We start from the raw sequence: 18,344 nt of genomic DNA, 5'->3' as shown, positions 1-18,344 counted from the left end.
TTGTATTTTTATTTTACAAGCGTATCTGCTTTTTCTTTTTTAAAACGACTGAAAGCAATGTTATTGCTTAATATATGTGCAATTTAAACATCATGTCATTGACCTGGAATGCTATCTCTGGTATTTCCCATAAGTACTGATTGAATTGCTGAGTTTTGCTGGCATTATCTTTGTTCCAGATTTCTAGAGTTGACAGTAATTTGCATGGTAAATATCCTGCAGTTTTCTATCCTTCTCATAGAACTTTAGAAATAATTCAAACTGAGGAACGAAAGCCATTTTCTGTGAATTTGGAATATTTCTGTGTCCACTGTGTGGCATAATGCCTCCCACAGATACCATTTCTTCTTCACTTCATATTCAGCATTACTCCCTTTTCATGACAGATGCCCAACCGGCCACAAGAGATGCCACAACTGCTCTTGTACCTCTTCTTTCCCCCCTACACACACAGCCATTCACTTGCACTTCTAATCTAGTGTACTGGATTTGGTACTCGTGATGAGAAACAAGATGCACGGTGTATGACTGTTTTGTAGAATAGAAGAACCTATCGAGGTGCCCATGAGTTGCCAGTTTTCCTTAACTTTAACTCTCTATCCAATTTTACTTTGATCTCTCTGCCTCTAGCCGCTCAGTCCTAACAAGTCTCAATGTAAACTCAAGACCAAAAAATTGATTCTGGACTTCAGAAAAGGTAAGGCTAGGGAACACACATTGAAGGATCAGAAGTGGAAAGGTTGAGTAATTTCAAGTTCCTGGGTGTCAACTTCTCTGAGGATCTATCCTGGGCCCAACATATTGACACAGTTACAAGAAAGGCAGGACAGTGGCTAAACTTCATTAGGTGTTTGAGGAGATTTGGTATGTCACCAAAGACACTTGCAAATTTCTACAAATGCACCATGGAAAGCATTCTAACTGGCTGCATCACCTCCTGATGTGGTAGGGTGGGGTGGGGAGGGGAGGGCACTGCATAGGATCAAAATAAGCTGCAGAAAGTTGTGAACTCAGTCAGCCCCATCATGGGCACTAGAAGGAGTGAAGCCTCAAAAAGACGGCATCCATCATTATGGACCCCCATCACCCAGGACATGTCCTCTTCTCATTGCTACTATGAGGAAGGAGGTACAGGAGCCTGAAGGAACACACTCAATGATTCAGGAACAGCTTCGGCCCCACTACCATCAGATTTCTGAATGGACATTGCACCCATGAAAACTATCTCACTGCTTTACCTTTTCTCAATGTGCGTTACTTACTTAATTTTACTTTTTTAATATATACATATTACAATGTACCGCTGCTGCACAACAACAAATTTCATGACATATGCCGGTGATATTAAAACATGATTCAGATCCTGATAGCATCTGATTTTTTTTCAATGTTTTTCAATGATAAAGTCTTTGTTAGTGGAAGTATCAGCGGCAGGTCAAGAAGGTGCCGAGCTGTGATGTCTGTCAAGGTCGGGGTTCAGCCTTACTTTTATAGTAGGTTCACAGGGATGGCTTTAGGACAGCAGGTTAGTGTATAGGCCCAAGGATGTGGGGGATTTGAGGTTAGGGGTGGTAAATGATGGATTCTGAGTTGAGGTCGAAGCTCTTTGTAGTCATACATCAGTGATCTTGAAGTCATGTTGGCAGCTGGTCGTGTTGTGTGTGCTGGTTGTTAACACAATCAGTGTATTTCACTCTGTGTTTCAATATACATATAAGTAAAGCTGAATCAAAGAATAACAGCACTTAATGATGCTAAACAGAAGTAGAATTAATAATACCTTACACATAATAACTGAGGCAGCAATTTCCAATACTTGTGCCAATGATTAGGAGCTAAGCAGATAACTGAGCCCAGGAACATAGTACAGATGTTGGTGACAATAAGAGTAAACATGTGAGGGGCAGTCTGGCAGGAGAATGTGCTAACATGAATTGGATTGAAAGAGGAGTAATGTCAATAGAGTATTTAATATCACTGAACATGGTAAAGAGATTGAGAGAGTACATTTGTTGTAACCGTGGTTGTAGTGAAAATCATTGATCCTTTTAGTAGCAGCCACAGATATATGTGGAATGCTCTAAATACATGGAAAATGGCAGATAAGTAAACAGATTTAGGGTGCTGGACCTTGGAACTAAATGGCTAAGTTCAGTTTGAATAGAGTTATCTCTGTGGCTCAGCACAACTTGGCTTAGAATATCTGAAACAAAGAGAATAGCCAGAAATAAAATATTGAGATCTAAATTACAAAAGAAGACAGTGCAAAAACATATTAATCAGGAATGTTTATGGAGCAAGGTATTGAGAAATAGGATGAGAAAGTTAAGTCTCCACAAAAAGGTTCCACTTTGTTACAGATTATCACATGCTCTCTCAGCCTGCTGAGATATCAGAATTATATTGTGCTGAAATTTTGAATTATTTCTTTTCGTACTTAACAGGTGACTGTTTTGTTTTGCAGGAGATTCAGCCACTAATCCACCCTTCATCCATGACAACACAGTTTACAGTAAAATATTTCAGATCCTGTACAGAAATGAGGAGATTGTGGTGAACAGTTCCAGTCTCTTCAGAGTTCACCTCCTATTGGATGGAGAAAGGGTGAGTTATTTTATTGAAAACATTGCCCTTGATGACATTGTAAAGGGAGAGATGACTACTTGCATAATTTGAAGTGGTTTCACTTAAACATAGAAACATAGAAAACCTGTAGCACAATACAGGCCCTTGGGCCCACAAAGTTGTGCCGAACATGTTCCTACCTTAGAAGTTACTAGGCTTACCCTTAACCCTCTATTTTTCTAAGCTCCATGTACCTATCCAAAAGTCTCTTAGAAGACCCTATCGTATCCGCTTCCACCACCGTTGCTGGCAGCCCATTCCATGCACTCACCACTCTCTGCGTAAAAAACTTACCCCTGACATCTCCTCTGTACCTACTCCCCAGCACCTTAAACTTGTGTCCTCTTGTGGCAACCATTTCAGCCCTGGGAAAAAGTCTCTGACTACCCACACGATCAACGCCTCTTCTCATCTTATACACCTCTATCAGGTCACCTCTCATCCTCCGTTGCTCCAAGGAGAAAAGGCCGAGTTCACTTAACCTGTTTTCATATGGCATGTTCTCCAATCCAGGCAACATACTTGTAAATCTCCTCTGCACCCTTTCTATGGTTTCCACATCTCTCCTGTAGTGAGGTAACCAGAACTGAGCATAGTACTCCAAGTGGGGTCTGACCAGGGTCCTATATAGCTGCAACATTACCTCGCGGCTCCTAAACTCAATCCCACAATTGATGAAGGCTAATGTGCCATATGCATTCTTAACCACAGATTCAACCTGTGTAGCAGCTTTGAGTGTCCTATGGACTCGGTCCCCAAGATCCCTCTGATCCTCCATACTGCCAAGAGTCTTACCATTAATACTATATTCTGCCATCATATTTGACCTACCAAAATGAACCACCTCACACTTATCTGGGTTGAACTCTATCTGCCACTTCTCAGCCCAGTTTTACATCCTATCAATGTCCCGCTGTAACCTCTGACAGCCCTCCACACTATCCACAACACCTCCAACCTTTGTGTCATCAGCAAACTTACTAACCCATCCCTCCACTTCCTCATCCAGGTCATTTATAAAAATCATGAAGAATAAGGGTTCCAGAACAGTTCCCTGAGGCACACCATTGGTCACTGACCTCCATGCAGAATATGACCCATCTACAACCAGTCTTTGCCTTCTGTGGGCAGGTCAGTTCAGGACAAAGCAATGTCCCCTTGGATCCCATGCCTCCTTACTTTCTCAGTAAGCCTTGCATAGGGTATCTTATCAAATGCCTTGCTAAAATCCATATACACTATATCTACTGCTCTTCCTTCATCATTGTGATTAGTCACATCGTCAAAAAATTCAATCAGGCTCGTAAGGCACGACCTGCCCTTGACAAAGCCATGTTCACTATTCCTAACCATATTATACCTCTCCAAATGTTCATAAATCCTGCATCTCAGGATCTTTAAATGAAAGAAAAATCAATATTGGCATAATTGTAGCCATATGGTTCAAAGTTCAAAATAAATTTATTATCAAAGTACAAATGTGTCACCACATACTATCCTGAGATTCATTTTCATAAAGCATTGGTATTTTTTTACAATCAGATTGCAAATTTACCCCATAATGTTCAAAATAAAATCAGAAAATGATGGAAAAAGTCTGTGGGCTTGGCAGTATCTTTGGATTGAGAAGCAGAGTTAATATTTCTGGTTAATGAGCTTCCATTAGATTTTTAGCATGTGCAATTTTCTGCATTTCAACTCTAGTATTCTCTTTAGAATTCATCCTCTAAATAAATGGCAGAACTATCATTGTAATGTCTTGCTTGACTAACTCAGTATAAACTTTGAAACATAACAGCCTAGAAATTGGAGTTTATAGAATCCAGTTTGATGCACAAATTATGCATGAAAGCATTTAACACATGCTTAACACAATAATAACAATAATGTCTGTTACTGATTGGTTCAGGCACCTTTCAGCATGATACACCATAGAAGACCTGTCACTTCCCCAGCGCATTAGTGCATGGGTCACAACATAAAAACGTGCAATAAATCTCTAACTGATGGACATAAAATAATTCATTCAATTTTCATTTATATCCACAGAGAAAGGATCATAAATGTTGGTATAGAGATGAGAATTAAAGGGAATTTTTTAAAAACTTGCTTATGCTGGAAATCTGAATTAAAAACACTGAATGCTGAAAACACTCAGCAGCAGGTGGGTGTAAGTGGAAACAGGTAATGAGATAAAGATTAGCCTTACTTGCTATATATACATTGAAACATACAGTGAAACGGGTTGCTTGCATCGGAGATGTACATGAGGCAGCCTCAGCCATTGCCACACTTCTAGTGCCAATGGAGCACACCCACAACTCACTACGCTCATGTCTTTTAATGTATATGGGAAGAAACCAGAGCACCGGGAGGAAACCCACACAGTCACGGAGAACGTGCAAAATTCTTATAGGCTGCAGTGGGACTTGAACCCTGACCGCTGGTTCTGTAAAGCATTTCTCACACTGCGCTGCCCACACGGAATTAAGCTTTCAGATCCAAAGCCCTGGAGTTGTTCTGAAAAAGTATTTCAGACCTGCAACATTAACTCATTCTCTTTCCACAGGTGTTGCCTGACCTGGCTGTGTTTTAATGCTCTGTACTGTATATTTCACATATTATTGCTGGGTCTCATGGTACTGATTGTATACGAGCACAGCAAAGATTGGTGTGGGGATGTGAGTTCATGCCTCACAGGGACAGCGGTCTGCTCTTGCAATGAGAGTGACCTCCCCCCCCCCCCAAACTATTAACCTATGCTCCCCCGCCTCTGGGTGCCGTGGAATTTGCTCCTTCAATCATTGACTTATTCCCATGGAACTGGGCAGCAAAAGATGGATGAAGGTGCCACTTTGAATAGTGCAGGTCAAGGTTTAATACTGTGATCAGCGTGAAAACCTCCCTACACACACAAACTGTTGGAGGAACTCACCAGGTCAAGCAGCATCTATGGAAAAGAGTGCAGTTGATGCTTCAGGCTGAGCGCCTTCGGCAGGACTGGAGAATAATTGCTGAGGAGTAGATTTAAAAGGTTGGCGAGAGGAGAGAGAAACACAAGGTGATAGGTGAAACCTGAAGGGGAGGGATGAAGTAACGAATTAGGAGGTTGATTGGTGAAAGAGATACAGGGTTGGAGAAGGAGGGGTGTCTGATCGAAGAGGACGGAGGGTCATGGAAGAAAGGATATGGAGAGGAGTACCAGAGGGAGAGGATGGGCGGGTAAGGTGATGAGGTGAGAGAGGGAAAAGGGGATGGGGAATGGTGAAGGCGGGGGGGACATTGCTTGAAGTTTGAGAAATCGATGTTCATGTCATCAGGTTGGAGATTACCCAGTTGGAATATAAGTCATCCAACCTAAGTGTGGCCTCATCGCAACAGTGGAGGAGGCCATAGATTGACATACCGGAATGGGAATGGGAAGTGGAGTTTAAATGGATGGCCACCGGGAGATCCCGATTCTCCTGGTGAATGGAGCGAAGGTGCTCAGCGAACCGGTCTCCTAGTCTATGTTGGGTCTTAACGATATACAGGAGGCCACACCAGGATCACCGGACATGGTATATGTCCCCAATAGACTCACAGGTGAAGTGTCACCTCACCTGGAAGGACTGTTATACCCTCCTGTTCATTCCTCTCTCCCCTCTGATCTCCCTCCTGGCACTTATCCTTGCAAGCAGAACAAGTGCCACACCTGCCCCTACACCTCCTCCCTCACTACCATTCAGGCCCCAAACAGTCCTTCCAGGTGAGGCAACACTTCACCTGTGAATCTGTTGGGGTCATATACTGTGTGTGGTGGTCCCGGTGTGGCCTCCTGTATACCAGTGAGACTTGATGTAGATTGGGAGACCGCTTCACCGAGCACCTACCCTCTGTCCACCAGAAGAAGCGGCGTCTCTCAGTGGCCACTCATTTTAATTCCACGTCCCATTCCCATTCCGATATGTCTATCCATGGCCTCTCCTCTATCGTGATGAGGCCACACTCAGGTTAGAGAAATAACACTTTATATTCCATCTGGGTAGCCTCCAACCTGATGGCATGAACATGGATTTCTCGAACTTCTGATAATGCCACCCACCGCCCCAAGCCACTCTCCTACAGTATTCCCCATCCCCTTTTCCCTCTCTCACCTTATCTCCTTGCCCACCCATCACCTCCCTCAGATGCTCCTCTCTGCTTTTCTTTCTTCCATGGCCTTCTGTCCTCTGCTGTCAGATTCCTCCTTCTCCAGCCCTGTTTCTCTTTCACCAATCAACTTCCCGGCTCTTTACTTCATCCTTCCCCCTTCAGGTTGTGTGTGTTTCTCTCTCCCGTTCCCCCATCCTTTTAACTCTACTCCTCAGCATTTTTTCTCCAGTCCTGCCAAAGGGTCTCGGCTTGAAACGTCGACTGTACTCTTTTCCATAGATGCTGCCTGGCCTGCTGCATTCCTCCAGCACTCTGTGTGTATTGCTTGGATTTCTGGCATCTGCGGATTTTCTCTTGTTTGTGAAAATCTCCCTAGCAAGCTTTAAGTGTAAATGTTCACAAATGTGCTATTTTAGGATGTCCTTGGATTGGCCATTGCTCAACACAAATATGTGGAAAAGGATTTGAAGCTTTATCCACCGATTGCTACTGACTCTGTTTCTGCCTCACCTTTAGATGTCCTTCACTTCCTTTAAAGTAGAACAGCCTGTATAAAGGCAGACTCAAAGGTTCATAGTATTCACTTCTGCTGCCATTTCTGCTGTTCTAAAGACCTGTTCCCTGAGGTAGACAGAAGAATTCAGCACACTTTGCTCCTTCCGCTCTTTACTCTTCCCTGCTTCTGCTCCCCAGAGTAGATTCTGTGAATCTTCATACTATTGTGTATTGGAATATCATCGTCCAGCATTTCTTCAGCAACTGTTAAGTCAGAAGAAGTGTACATGTATTTGCTTAAAACAATTTGAACAGTAAGTGATATAAAAAGTACTGAAAATTGCTCGGTGTTTTGCTGAAAATCTGTTTTATGAAATTCCGTTTTATTTTTAAATGATACTTTGACAGTTTCATGGCAGTCATTTTAGTAATGAATTTATATTAAGAGAGCTAAAATAAAGCAATTTTATCAGTGTGATAATCTGCCAGATTGCTTTGGAGTATTCAGCCTCCTCAGGCAAATGAAAGGCGATTGGTCTCCACCTACTCCTCACTGTGGGGTCCCTTCCATCCTGCGGAGAAACTCATCTGCTGTCTTCAGACTTCAGATGTAACCTTATAATTTCTACATCAATTCGAAAGTCATTTCAGGTAAACAAGGAAGAATCTTGATGCATCCAAGTAATTAGTCAGTTAATGTATATTCACAAACTTCAGGGAAATCTACAACAACTAAATTGACTGTATGCAGTCCAGGAGAAACATCTGAGGGATCTTTCATTGTAAATTCAAGTACGATTTGGGGAAACAATAGTTTATCCTGTGGATACAGCAAGGGAGTTGCTAGAGTTAATCAGCCAGGGTTGCAAATGGAAATATCAATTACAGAGGCAACAACACAAGTTTATTAAAAACAAGCCCTTCTGTTGCTTTTCAGTTCTCCACAAATGGAAACCTCCGAAGGTTTTTTTTACAATATTTGTTCTTCCTATTCTTTTGCATTTAACGTTTCCTGTTCTGCTTCATGTTGGCCTAAGAGTGAGGATGGCAGTTTGCATTTGATAGTGATTGTGATGCCCATCACAAATAAAGACACTTGTTGATTCTCCTCCCTGTACATTGTAGTTTCATCTTCTGTCAGATCTCAGCTGCAGGAGATTTGCCCCTGCCACAGAGAATATGAAATCTCCCTGCTCTGGTCAGCTCTCTACATCGTTCACTGGCGTATTTCTTTCTAAATCATGAGTGGATACTAGTGATTCTGCAGATGCTGGAAATCCAGAGTAACACACATAAAATCCTGGAGTAACTCTGCAGGTCAGGCAGCATCTATGGAGAGGAATAAAGTCAACGTTACAGTCTAGGACCCTGCAACATCTGATGAAAGATCTTAGCCCAAAACTTTGACTCTTTATCACTTTTCATAGATGCTGCCTGACCTGCTGCATTCCACCAGCATTTTGCGTGTGCTAATCATGAGTAGATCTTCCTTACTTTCTAAACACAAAAATAAATAGGCGGCATGTATAAATAGCGGTTAGCGTAACACTTTACAGTGCCAGTGACCCAGGTTCATTTCCCACCAGTCTCCCTGTGACTGCGTGGGTTTCCTTCGAGTGCTCTGGTATCCTCCCAAAGTTCAAAGCTGTATCATGTAGTGAGTTAATTTGTCCTTGGAAATTGTCCTGTGATTAGGCTAGGGTTAAATAGGTAAGTTGCGGTGCAGCTCATTGGCTCTGAGGGGTCTGTTCCATTCTGTATCTCCGATTAAGTAAATACATTGCTAAGTAGTATTCAATAGCAAGTGTTTGTTCATGGAACAAATTTTTCAGGCCAAAATCTTTATGTGAAAACCTGATCTTCTGTGACTTTCAACAGAATAATTGGTACTGTATTGGTTTTATTATTGTCACATGTACCAAGATACAATGAAAATATTTGGTTTGCATGTTATCCATACAGATCAGTTCATCACACTGGTAGAACGAGGTGGTACAGGGTAGGGGTCAGGATTTAGCAGCATAAAACATTCAGCTGCTGATTCAATCATTGCTCAGTGAGGATGGTCTAACACTGCACTGCTTATTGAAGTAATGACGCTTATTGAATTTTTTCTACTTTAGTATTGTTTGATTGATCAGACCACTTGCTGAAGATGGTGTTATCACAGTTTAGGAAAACAGACAAAAGCAAACTTCCAACATTTTTATACTAACTACCATTTAAAATGAATTTGTCAGTTGGAATGATATAGGTATTGTGCAAGACATCTCAAATATTTTGATAGCTACACGTCTCCTGTGGTGTTGAAACAGTAAATCAGGTGCATTAAGACAGCTGTAATATTATGACTATAATATGGTGTGTTTCTGACTGTATGACTATAATATTCTGTGTTTCATTTGGTGAGTGAATTCTATATTTCTAAATAAACACAAAAATCTCCTTGAACTTGAGAATAATTTAGTTAAGGAACATTGCAGACTTAAATTATAGAATGGCTTCGGGTTGTTGCTGCAAAGTACCTGGTATTTTCTGATTGGTTTGATGAACAATATAACGTACTGCTTGGAATATGTGTGGTCTAACTTCTTTGATAGAAATCCATAAATAGAAAAGTTCGTTTTTGCAGATAAGAGGCAAGATAGGAATGGGTTTCATTCAAGTTGCTTCTGATTGACCTGTTGCTGCAGGTACAACTGAGACAGATGAATGTCATCGCTTGATAAAGGAACACTTGAAACAGACAGTGAACAGATTGAGATTTTTTTTCTGGTACTGATCAAACAATTTCTTCTCTGCCAAGGCAAATCTCATTATAATCACAAATGTGAAACATGGCAAGTCTTGAAGATTATAGGTGTATCTTACTCAAGTCTCATAAGGTCTTAATTGAACAAATTGGCCTTTGGAAACTTCCTTTTTCATCTTGTCCTTCTTTAAAGTGAAGCCTCCAATCTTCCTTTCTTTTAGGTAACAATTTGTCTTTGTTTTTTCGTGCGAAGTTATTGATGGTATTCTGCTGATTATCTTCTAAGCTATCATCACTCATTCCTCCAGAGCAGGGCTCCCCAACTTTTTTTGCACTGCGGACCAGCCGACCCGGTGGGGGGGGGGCGGGGGTGTTAATCACGAACGCAATATAGGTGATAAGTCAACTATAAGTCACTTATAATTGGCTAATACACTCAGTTTTGTTTCCAAAAGGGTTTATCTAATGAATTTAATATGAAACACACAGTGCATGGTTTCCTTGCATGAATATAGTGATAAGTCAATTATATTAATATAAGTCACTTATAAGTCAATAGCATCATAACATTTTAAGTAACGTTTGGATATTAAACACACAGCACATATTTTCCTCGTATGAACATATAATATCATTACAACACACCAATATTGCTGAATCAGTGGGAGCCCTGGGCTTGTTTTCCTGCAACAAGACGGTCCCATCGAGGGGTGATGGGAGACAGCGATAGTCGAAGGGGGTTCCTTATGTCCAGTCCATTCCGCAATTTAGTTTTCGTTGCATTCATTGCAGAAAACTCTGCTTCGCAGCGATATGATGTTGGAAATAGAAGCAATGTTTTCAGTGCTTTTGTGGCTATCTCAGGATATTCAGCCTTGACTTTGATCCAGAATGCCGGCAGAGATATTATGTCAAACATACTTTTCAGCCCACCATCATTTGCAAGCTCAAGGAGTTGATCTTTTTCCCCGCGGTGACATGGATGATTCACCGCGGACATTCACAAATGGGTCACAGACCCATTCCTTTGCACATCTTAGGTCACTGATGAGCTCGTGTGAATTCAAGTTCAACAGTGGGCATGACAGGGAATGAGGAAAGGTGCAGCTGACTCATATCGTTTCATATTGCCAAATCATATTGTTTCCTCGCGGCCCGGTAACACATGCTTTGCGGCCGGGTACCGGTCCATGGCCCGATGGTTGGGGACCACTGCTCCAGAGCTCATCAAACCCCTGTACAAATGCTTTGCTCATTCAGTCCTCAGACCACTGAAATAAATACCCATTATAATTTCTAAACCATATTTCTCAGTGTCTGAACCTTCAATGTTTCTCTTGTTCAGAACTAAAATAGTCAAAGATGAAGCAGCAAGTTGTATGTATGTTCTTACATTAAAAATAAAATTGCCATACATTGTAAATGTATTAATCCATCCACCCAAACAATAGGTTAGTGCTACTAAATTGTGGGCATGATTTTTTGGTGCCAGAAGCATGGCGATACTTGTAGGCTATTCCCAGCACAATACCCAAACTGAGTTGGTCATCAGTGCAAATGATCCACTTCACTTAATGTTTCGGTGGTACCGCATATGTGACAAATAAAGCTGGTCATCCCATTATCAGAAGGATATCATGGCTTTGGAAAGAGTGCTGAAGAAGTTTTCCAGGATGCTGTTTGGATATGAAGGATGGACAAATTTGGTTGTTTGATCTGGTGTGGTGGAGGCTGGGAGGAGATCTGACAGAGGTTTATAAGTTTGTGATAGGTAGTGGACAGCCAGTATCTTTTGCCCAGGATGAAATGTACAGTATATCACCAGAGGGCAGCCTCTTAAGGTGGGAGAGGATAAGTTCAAGGGATATGTGTGGGACAATTAAATTTTTGCTTTGTTTTGTTTTTACACAGAGAGTGGAGGGTGCTGGAATGCACTGCCTAGGGTGGTGGAGTAAATATAATAGAAGTATTCAGGAGGCTCTTAGACAGGTACATGAACGTGCAGCAAATGGTACAATATGGACATTGTGTTCAGCAGAAGTGATTAGTTGGGTATTTGATTACAAACTTAATTAATTTGGCAAACATTGTAGGCCGAAGAGCCAATTTAATTAAATTAGTAATCAAATGCTCAACTAATCACTTTTGCCTATACAATGCTGTACTGTTCTCTGTTCATCAACATTTCATCCAAGTCATTTATATTTATCAAAGCAGCAGAAGGCCCAGTTTGGATTCCTGTGGAACATCACTCGTTATGGACCTCCAGCCAGAATAATCCCCCTTGGTCACTATCTTTTGTGAACAAGCCAATTGTGAATCCAAATAGCCAAATTATCATGGATCCCACATGCCTTAATCTTCTGGTTGAAACTACCATGTAGGAGCTTATCAAACAGGCTACAAAAATCCACCTACACGACATCCATAGCTTTAAACTCAACTATTAAATTGGTCGTCTCTTTGAAAGAATCAACCATGTTGTTGTAGGCATGACTTTCAATTCAAGTTGAAACTAAGTGTCACCTGACTCTACATATATAAAAAACAAATGAAACAACATTCCTCTGGACCACAGTACTCCTACAAAACGTATATCATACACAGCACATAAAGCAAAATATTACCATAAATAAGTTTATAAAACATATATATCTCAAAATGCATGCACAGGTAAACAGTAAACAGCTCACTGTCGGAGTGACGAGACCTTGGTGGTGATAGGGTATTCAGTAGTCTCACAGCCGGAGGGATGAAGCTGTTACCCAGTCTGGCAGTCCTAGTCCTGCTGCTTCTGTACCTCCTTCCTGATGGTACTGGGTCATCGATTGTGGGATCGATGGTGGAGATCCTCAACAATGCCTTGGGCCCTTTATCAGCAATGCTACAAGTAAATAAGACTATAAAGACCATAAAATGTAAGAGCTGAATTAGGCCATTTGGCCGATCGAGCCTGCTTTGCCATTTCATTACGGCTGATCTATTTTTTCTATCAACTCCATTCTCCTGCCTTCTTCCTGTAACCTTTCACGCCCTGATTAATCAAAAACCTATCAACCTCTGCCTTAAATACACCCAATGACCAAACCTGTAGTAGTGAATTCCACAGATTACCACCTTCTGGCACAAGTTGTTCCTCATCTCCATTCTAAAGGGATGTCTTGTTTACCTTTTCCCTCATTATCTTCATACAGAATGTCCTGGAATTCTATTTAACTCTACCTTGTCAAGGACTATTCATGACCACTCCTGGCACCCCCAATTCCCTGTGGAGTTCTTTTCTAGCTTCTTTGTAACCATTAGGGGCCTTTTTAGATTTTTAGCTTCTTAAACCTTAACCCCTTTCGTTTTCTTCTTGACTATGTTATTCACCTCTCTCATAATCCGAAGTTCCCTTGCTTTGCCATTCTTTTCCTTCCGTTTTAATGGAATATACCAGCCTAGTACTCCATGTAGTTGTTCCACATGTCAGATGTGAAATTACCCAAAGCAGTTGTTTCCAATTAAGTTCTTCTTTGAAAAGTCACACAGTTGGTTGCTAACTCTTATGCAACAGCATTACTGTGATTTGCATCCAGAAAGATCTTGTTGGATGCAGCAGCGTTGTAAAGTAGCTTCCGTCACTTGGCTACAGGACATACACAAAAAACATCATCAGTTCTTAAAGCCACAATGTCTGTAACATGCAGACACCAGGAGGAGAGTTCCAGGAAACAGTAGTTTCATACATGCATTTCTGTCAGGAAATCACTTGCTATAAAAAGCTAAATAAATATTGTTGTACCGATTCCCCACTGAACATGTGTTTACATATAATGAAGGAGAATAAGATTGTTCCGGAGTTAATTTTTGAGAATAACAAACAATATTAATGATAAAAACGTATGGCTTCACTTTAAATAAACCTTGATTTCTTCTTGTAACACCCCATGGTACATTTATTCCACCCCCCCCCACCCATGGAAATTGATACATTGTGGTAGTGGAGGTAGAAATTGTTTAAAATTATTCTGTTTTTATTTTGGTGAACATCTTTGAGCTGGTAATCTTGATTGACAGTCATTTAACTGTGTTATGGTGGCTTTCGAATGTGCTCTATCACCACCAGCTTTCAAAATGTGGCAGAGAAGTAGAAGAGATTTACTGAACATTTTGACTGAATTATGCTAGGGCAATTAAGTTCGAGCAAAAGACAGAATGAGTCCAGGTAGGATACTTCTTACAAGCTAACTCCACCTTATTAGTCTGAATTGAACTAAATTACTCCCAGGAAACTTTCTCAATATTGCCAGCAGATTTATGAATGGCCCATGAACCTATGAACCTTATTCCTTTGCACTATTTATTTATTTCTGTAATTTATAGGTTTTTTGGTCTAGATACCATACTGCTACTGCAAAACAACAAATTATACATCATACATTGAATAATTCTGATCCTGATTCTGAACTATAGAAAATTCAGTGTTGTGAAAACTCACCAAGCAGGTTAGTTCCATCTGGTTCTGTCAGAAGAAATATGCAAGGACAGACTTTTGCTTGGAATTGCATTCTTGAGAGTGTGAAAAAGAATAGAGAAAATAAGTGAGATTTGTCATGCAGTAGAAAGTATGGAGATTCAGCATAGAGCAATGAGTAATCCAACAGGACAGGCTGTAAGCAAAATATGCCAGTGTAAGGAAATTGCTAGTGGTGCAGAAGAAATCTGAGAATGTGGAAGAGTTGGACATCCAGAAAGGAGGCATGTTTTGTAGTGAGCAAGATATCCTGAATTTGGTAAAGTATAACATGCAGGAAGTACAATCAGTTTGCAAAAGGAAAAGAAAATGCTATGAAAAAGAGTGTGTATAGACAGCCAGTCAGTACTAATGATGAGGAATCAGGAACAGGATTGACAGCTTTAGTTACCACTGAGGACAGAGCTTCCAAGCAGACAAAGAACTTAGACTTGTCAAGGTGGAATGATTTGAACTGCAGTTATACACTCAGTGGCCACTTTACTAGGTACAGCAATGCACAGGGGTGGAACTCTGTGTTCTTTTGCTGCTGCAGCTCATCCATTTCAAGGCTTGACATGTTGTGTGCTCAGAGACGCTCTTCTTCACGCTATTAAGGTATCAGATCATTATTTGAGTTATTGTCACCTTCCTGACAGCTTGAAACTGTCTGGCCATTCTCCTCTGACCTTTCTCATTAACAAGGTGTTTGCACCAACAGAACTGCTGGATTCTGGATGTCTTTTGTTTCTTGCACCATTCTCTGTAAACTCAAAGGTTCATTTTATTGAAGTATGTACACAGAATACAGTCCTGAGAATTGCCTTCTCCAGATAGCCATGGAATACAGAAAAACCATGGAAGTCATTGAAGTCCTCTTCCAACACGAAAAAGAAAAATAAAACTCACAAACTCCAAAAACCCCAAGCCCTCCCTCACATATAAAACAAATAGATCACCCACCCAGACGTAACAGCTAAAACATCAACCCCCTAACCCCCAAGCCCTTCCTGCACAAAAAAAACAATAGAGAGATTCTATTTATGCAGTGGACCCCTACCATTGACCAAAAGGTCTGTGGACCCCTGGTTGGATCTGCTTCCCTGGAAACTGCAGTGCATGAAAATCCCAGGACAACAGCATTTTTGTAGATTCTCAAACCACCCTGCCTGATACCAACAGTCATTCTACAGTCAAAATCACTTAGATCACAGTTCTTCCCATTCTGATGTTTGGTCTGAACGACAACCGAATCACTTGACCATGTCTGCATGCTTGTATGCACTGAGTTGCCACCGCATGATTGGCCATGAAATATTTGCAATATTGAGAAGGTGCACCTAATAAAGTGGCAATTGAGTATAACTTATGGTAGTTTTTAGCTTCGATTTGGTGAGTAGGTACAATTATTGATTCAGCACAGGTCGGGGACATTTTAAGTTTGTGGATGGTACTACTATAAAATCTCTGCATATTTTATCAGAGATATTATAAAAATAATGATAAGAAAACACCATCAACTAGAGTCTTGACTTGTATTAAATGACTAATAGCCATTAATCAAGTGATGTTTACCTTTCTTATCTTCTTATCTTTCTTATCTTTATACTTTATTGTCACCAAACAATTGATACTAGAATGTATAATCATCATAGCGATATTCGATTCAAGCAAAGAAGCCCTGACACAATTGGAAAACTTAAAGCAGGATGCCAAATCAGACTAAATGAAATAGTAGTAACACACACAAAATGCTGGGGAAGCTCAGCAGGCCAGGCAGCATCTATGGAAAAGAGCAAACAGCTGATGTTTCAAGATAAGACACTTCATCAGGACTGGAAAGGAAGAGGAAGTCAGAGTAAGAAGGTGCGGGAGGGGAGGAAGAAGTAGAGGTGGCAGATGATAGGTAAAACCAGGAAAGGGGGAGGGGTGAAGTAAAGAGGTAGGAGGTTCTTTGGTGAAGGAGACTGTTGTGTATATGGCCAGGTTACACAACAAAGCTATAAATAAAAACGCTGGAGACGGGAGCTAAGTTAACAGGGTTCTTTACTGACTGAAACAGAACTGTATACACATGTACAGATCAATATGCGCCTAATAACGCATGCTGAATACGTGCCTCATAGAGCATGCAATGACGTGTCCCTACAGCATAAAGTCGTCCCATGTTATACGGTAGCTATACAGTACACTCCTCCCCTTTTATTTTAATAGTGTATCAACTGTTTTTTTTACTGGGGCACTGTGCTATGCAAATATGTTTACCCTTAACATACAAATGGCTACCAATTGTTTACTACTTAATAATATCAATTATAACAAAGTAAAATAATAATATTAAATTATAACAAGCCCTTCTTTTACTTTTGGTCGAAGACCCATTTATAACTCAAGGGTCTGGGGGGACTCTGCCCACTGTGCCATACTTCTCTAGATGATGGTTATGTACCAGCGGCAACAGAAGAAATAAGTGAAGCTGTAGCAAAATTAGTCATATTTCGCAAGAGGTGTGATGCATTTTTCGTAGCTTTGTTTTCCATGGTTTGCTTCAAAGATGACTTGGCACCAACAAAAGAAGTGGTTGGTGATCTGCTGTCTATGCTAGTTATTCAAAAGTCAGGGCAATCCAATGATAACTCACAGAAAGATCAGTACTTTATCAGTAATCTTTCACCATTTGATGAAGCAGTTGATCGAAATCCTGTTGTTTGTTCCATTGTTCTTAAGCTGCTGTTAAAGTACAGTTTTGCTGATATTAAGGATTACTTGCAGTGCTATCTGTCTGAAGTTTAAAAAAAAACAAATCTTGGTCAAGAAAATGAGACTGAACTCTATGCACTGTTTCTGAATTGTTTGGAGGATCCTATGTGTGAAAAATCCCAGTTGTGCACAGTGCAAGAAAAGATTGCGTACCTAGCTCAAGAGGGAGGATTCCATCAGATGCGCATTCAGCACGAGTGTGAAAATGCAACAACAGAAAACTTAGTTTGTTGCCAGAATTCGCCTCTGCTCTGATGCTGTTTCCCAACTTCTTTGTGCAAAACAAGACACATTGGCTGAGGATTCAAAATATGTACGTGCAAAAAGAAACTTCCCTGCAAAGGATGAAGTGTATGACTCTCAATGGAGGAAATGATTGGTTCAAGATTTACCTTGTGCGAAAGCTGTTTTGTTTGAATGGAATTGATTTTGTCTAAGAGCTTTTAAGGGATGACCAATTTTCATGGATCTTTCCCAAGGAAATTGTTCAGGAGAAGATGGAGATGATGATCTTTTCAGCGATTTAAGCTTATTGAGAGTTTGCAGATCTTTCATTATCTGTTCATCTGTTAACAAGTAATTTAACTGCGCAGGTGCAGGTTTTCGTCTTCTGTCTGTAATTGGAACAGGATCATTAGTTCTCCTCCTTAGTTTCCTAGTCATTATTGGCTTTACCTCCATAGAATCTCCTGTGAGTTCCATTGTTAGCCTCTCATTCTCAATCAACTTTTTCTTTTCTTTTAACTCAATCTTTTTATCTTCAAGTTCCTTCACTGCTGCCTTCTTCTCTTTAATACAGTTCCTTTCCACTTGTTCTGTCTCCAGTTGCAGGAAAAGCTCTGCATTTCATATCCTTCCCTTGTATTGTTGATCTAATTTCTTCATCCTTTTCTGATACTTATGTAAAATGCCTTCCTGTAACTGTCTTTTGAGAGATGTCAATTTCTCCTGGTGCATCTGCTCTTTTACTTCCAGGTGGTCTTCATCATCCTGCTTTATTGGCAATATCTGTCTCCCTGTTGATGCTGTCTAGCTCCTCCTTATCGTTGTAATAGTTGACAATGGGTGAGAGGAGAGCTGCGG

General features: G+C 40.7%; 1 protein-coding gene across 1 annotated transcript in view; it reads left to right on the top strand.

Annotated features, from left to right (window-relative positions):
* fam135b (family with sequence similarity 135 member B) overlaps positions 1–18,344 on the top strand; it is a 386,005-nt gene that overhangs the window by 211,191 nt on the left and 156,470 nt on the right. The window contains exon 4 of the mRNA XM_063058308.1: positions 2,465–2,604. Within this exon, the coding sequence (XP_062914378.1) occupies positions 2,465–2,604 (140 nt within the window). The remainder of the gene's footprint in view (positions 1–2,464; positions 2,605–18,344) is intronic.

This window comes from Mobula hypostoma, chromosome 1 (genome assembly GCF_963921235.1).
Source record: "Mobula hypostoma chromosome 1, sMobHyp1.1, whole genome shotgun sequence".
NCBI classification, from domain to species: domain Eukaryota; kingdom Metazoa; phylum Chordata; class Chondrichthyes; order Myliobatiformes; family Myliobatidae; genus Mobula; species Mobula hypostoma.
This window is presented reverse-complemented; position numbering and strand designations above follow the sequence as displayed.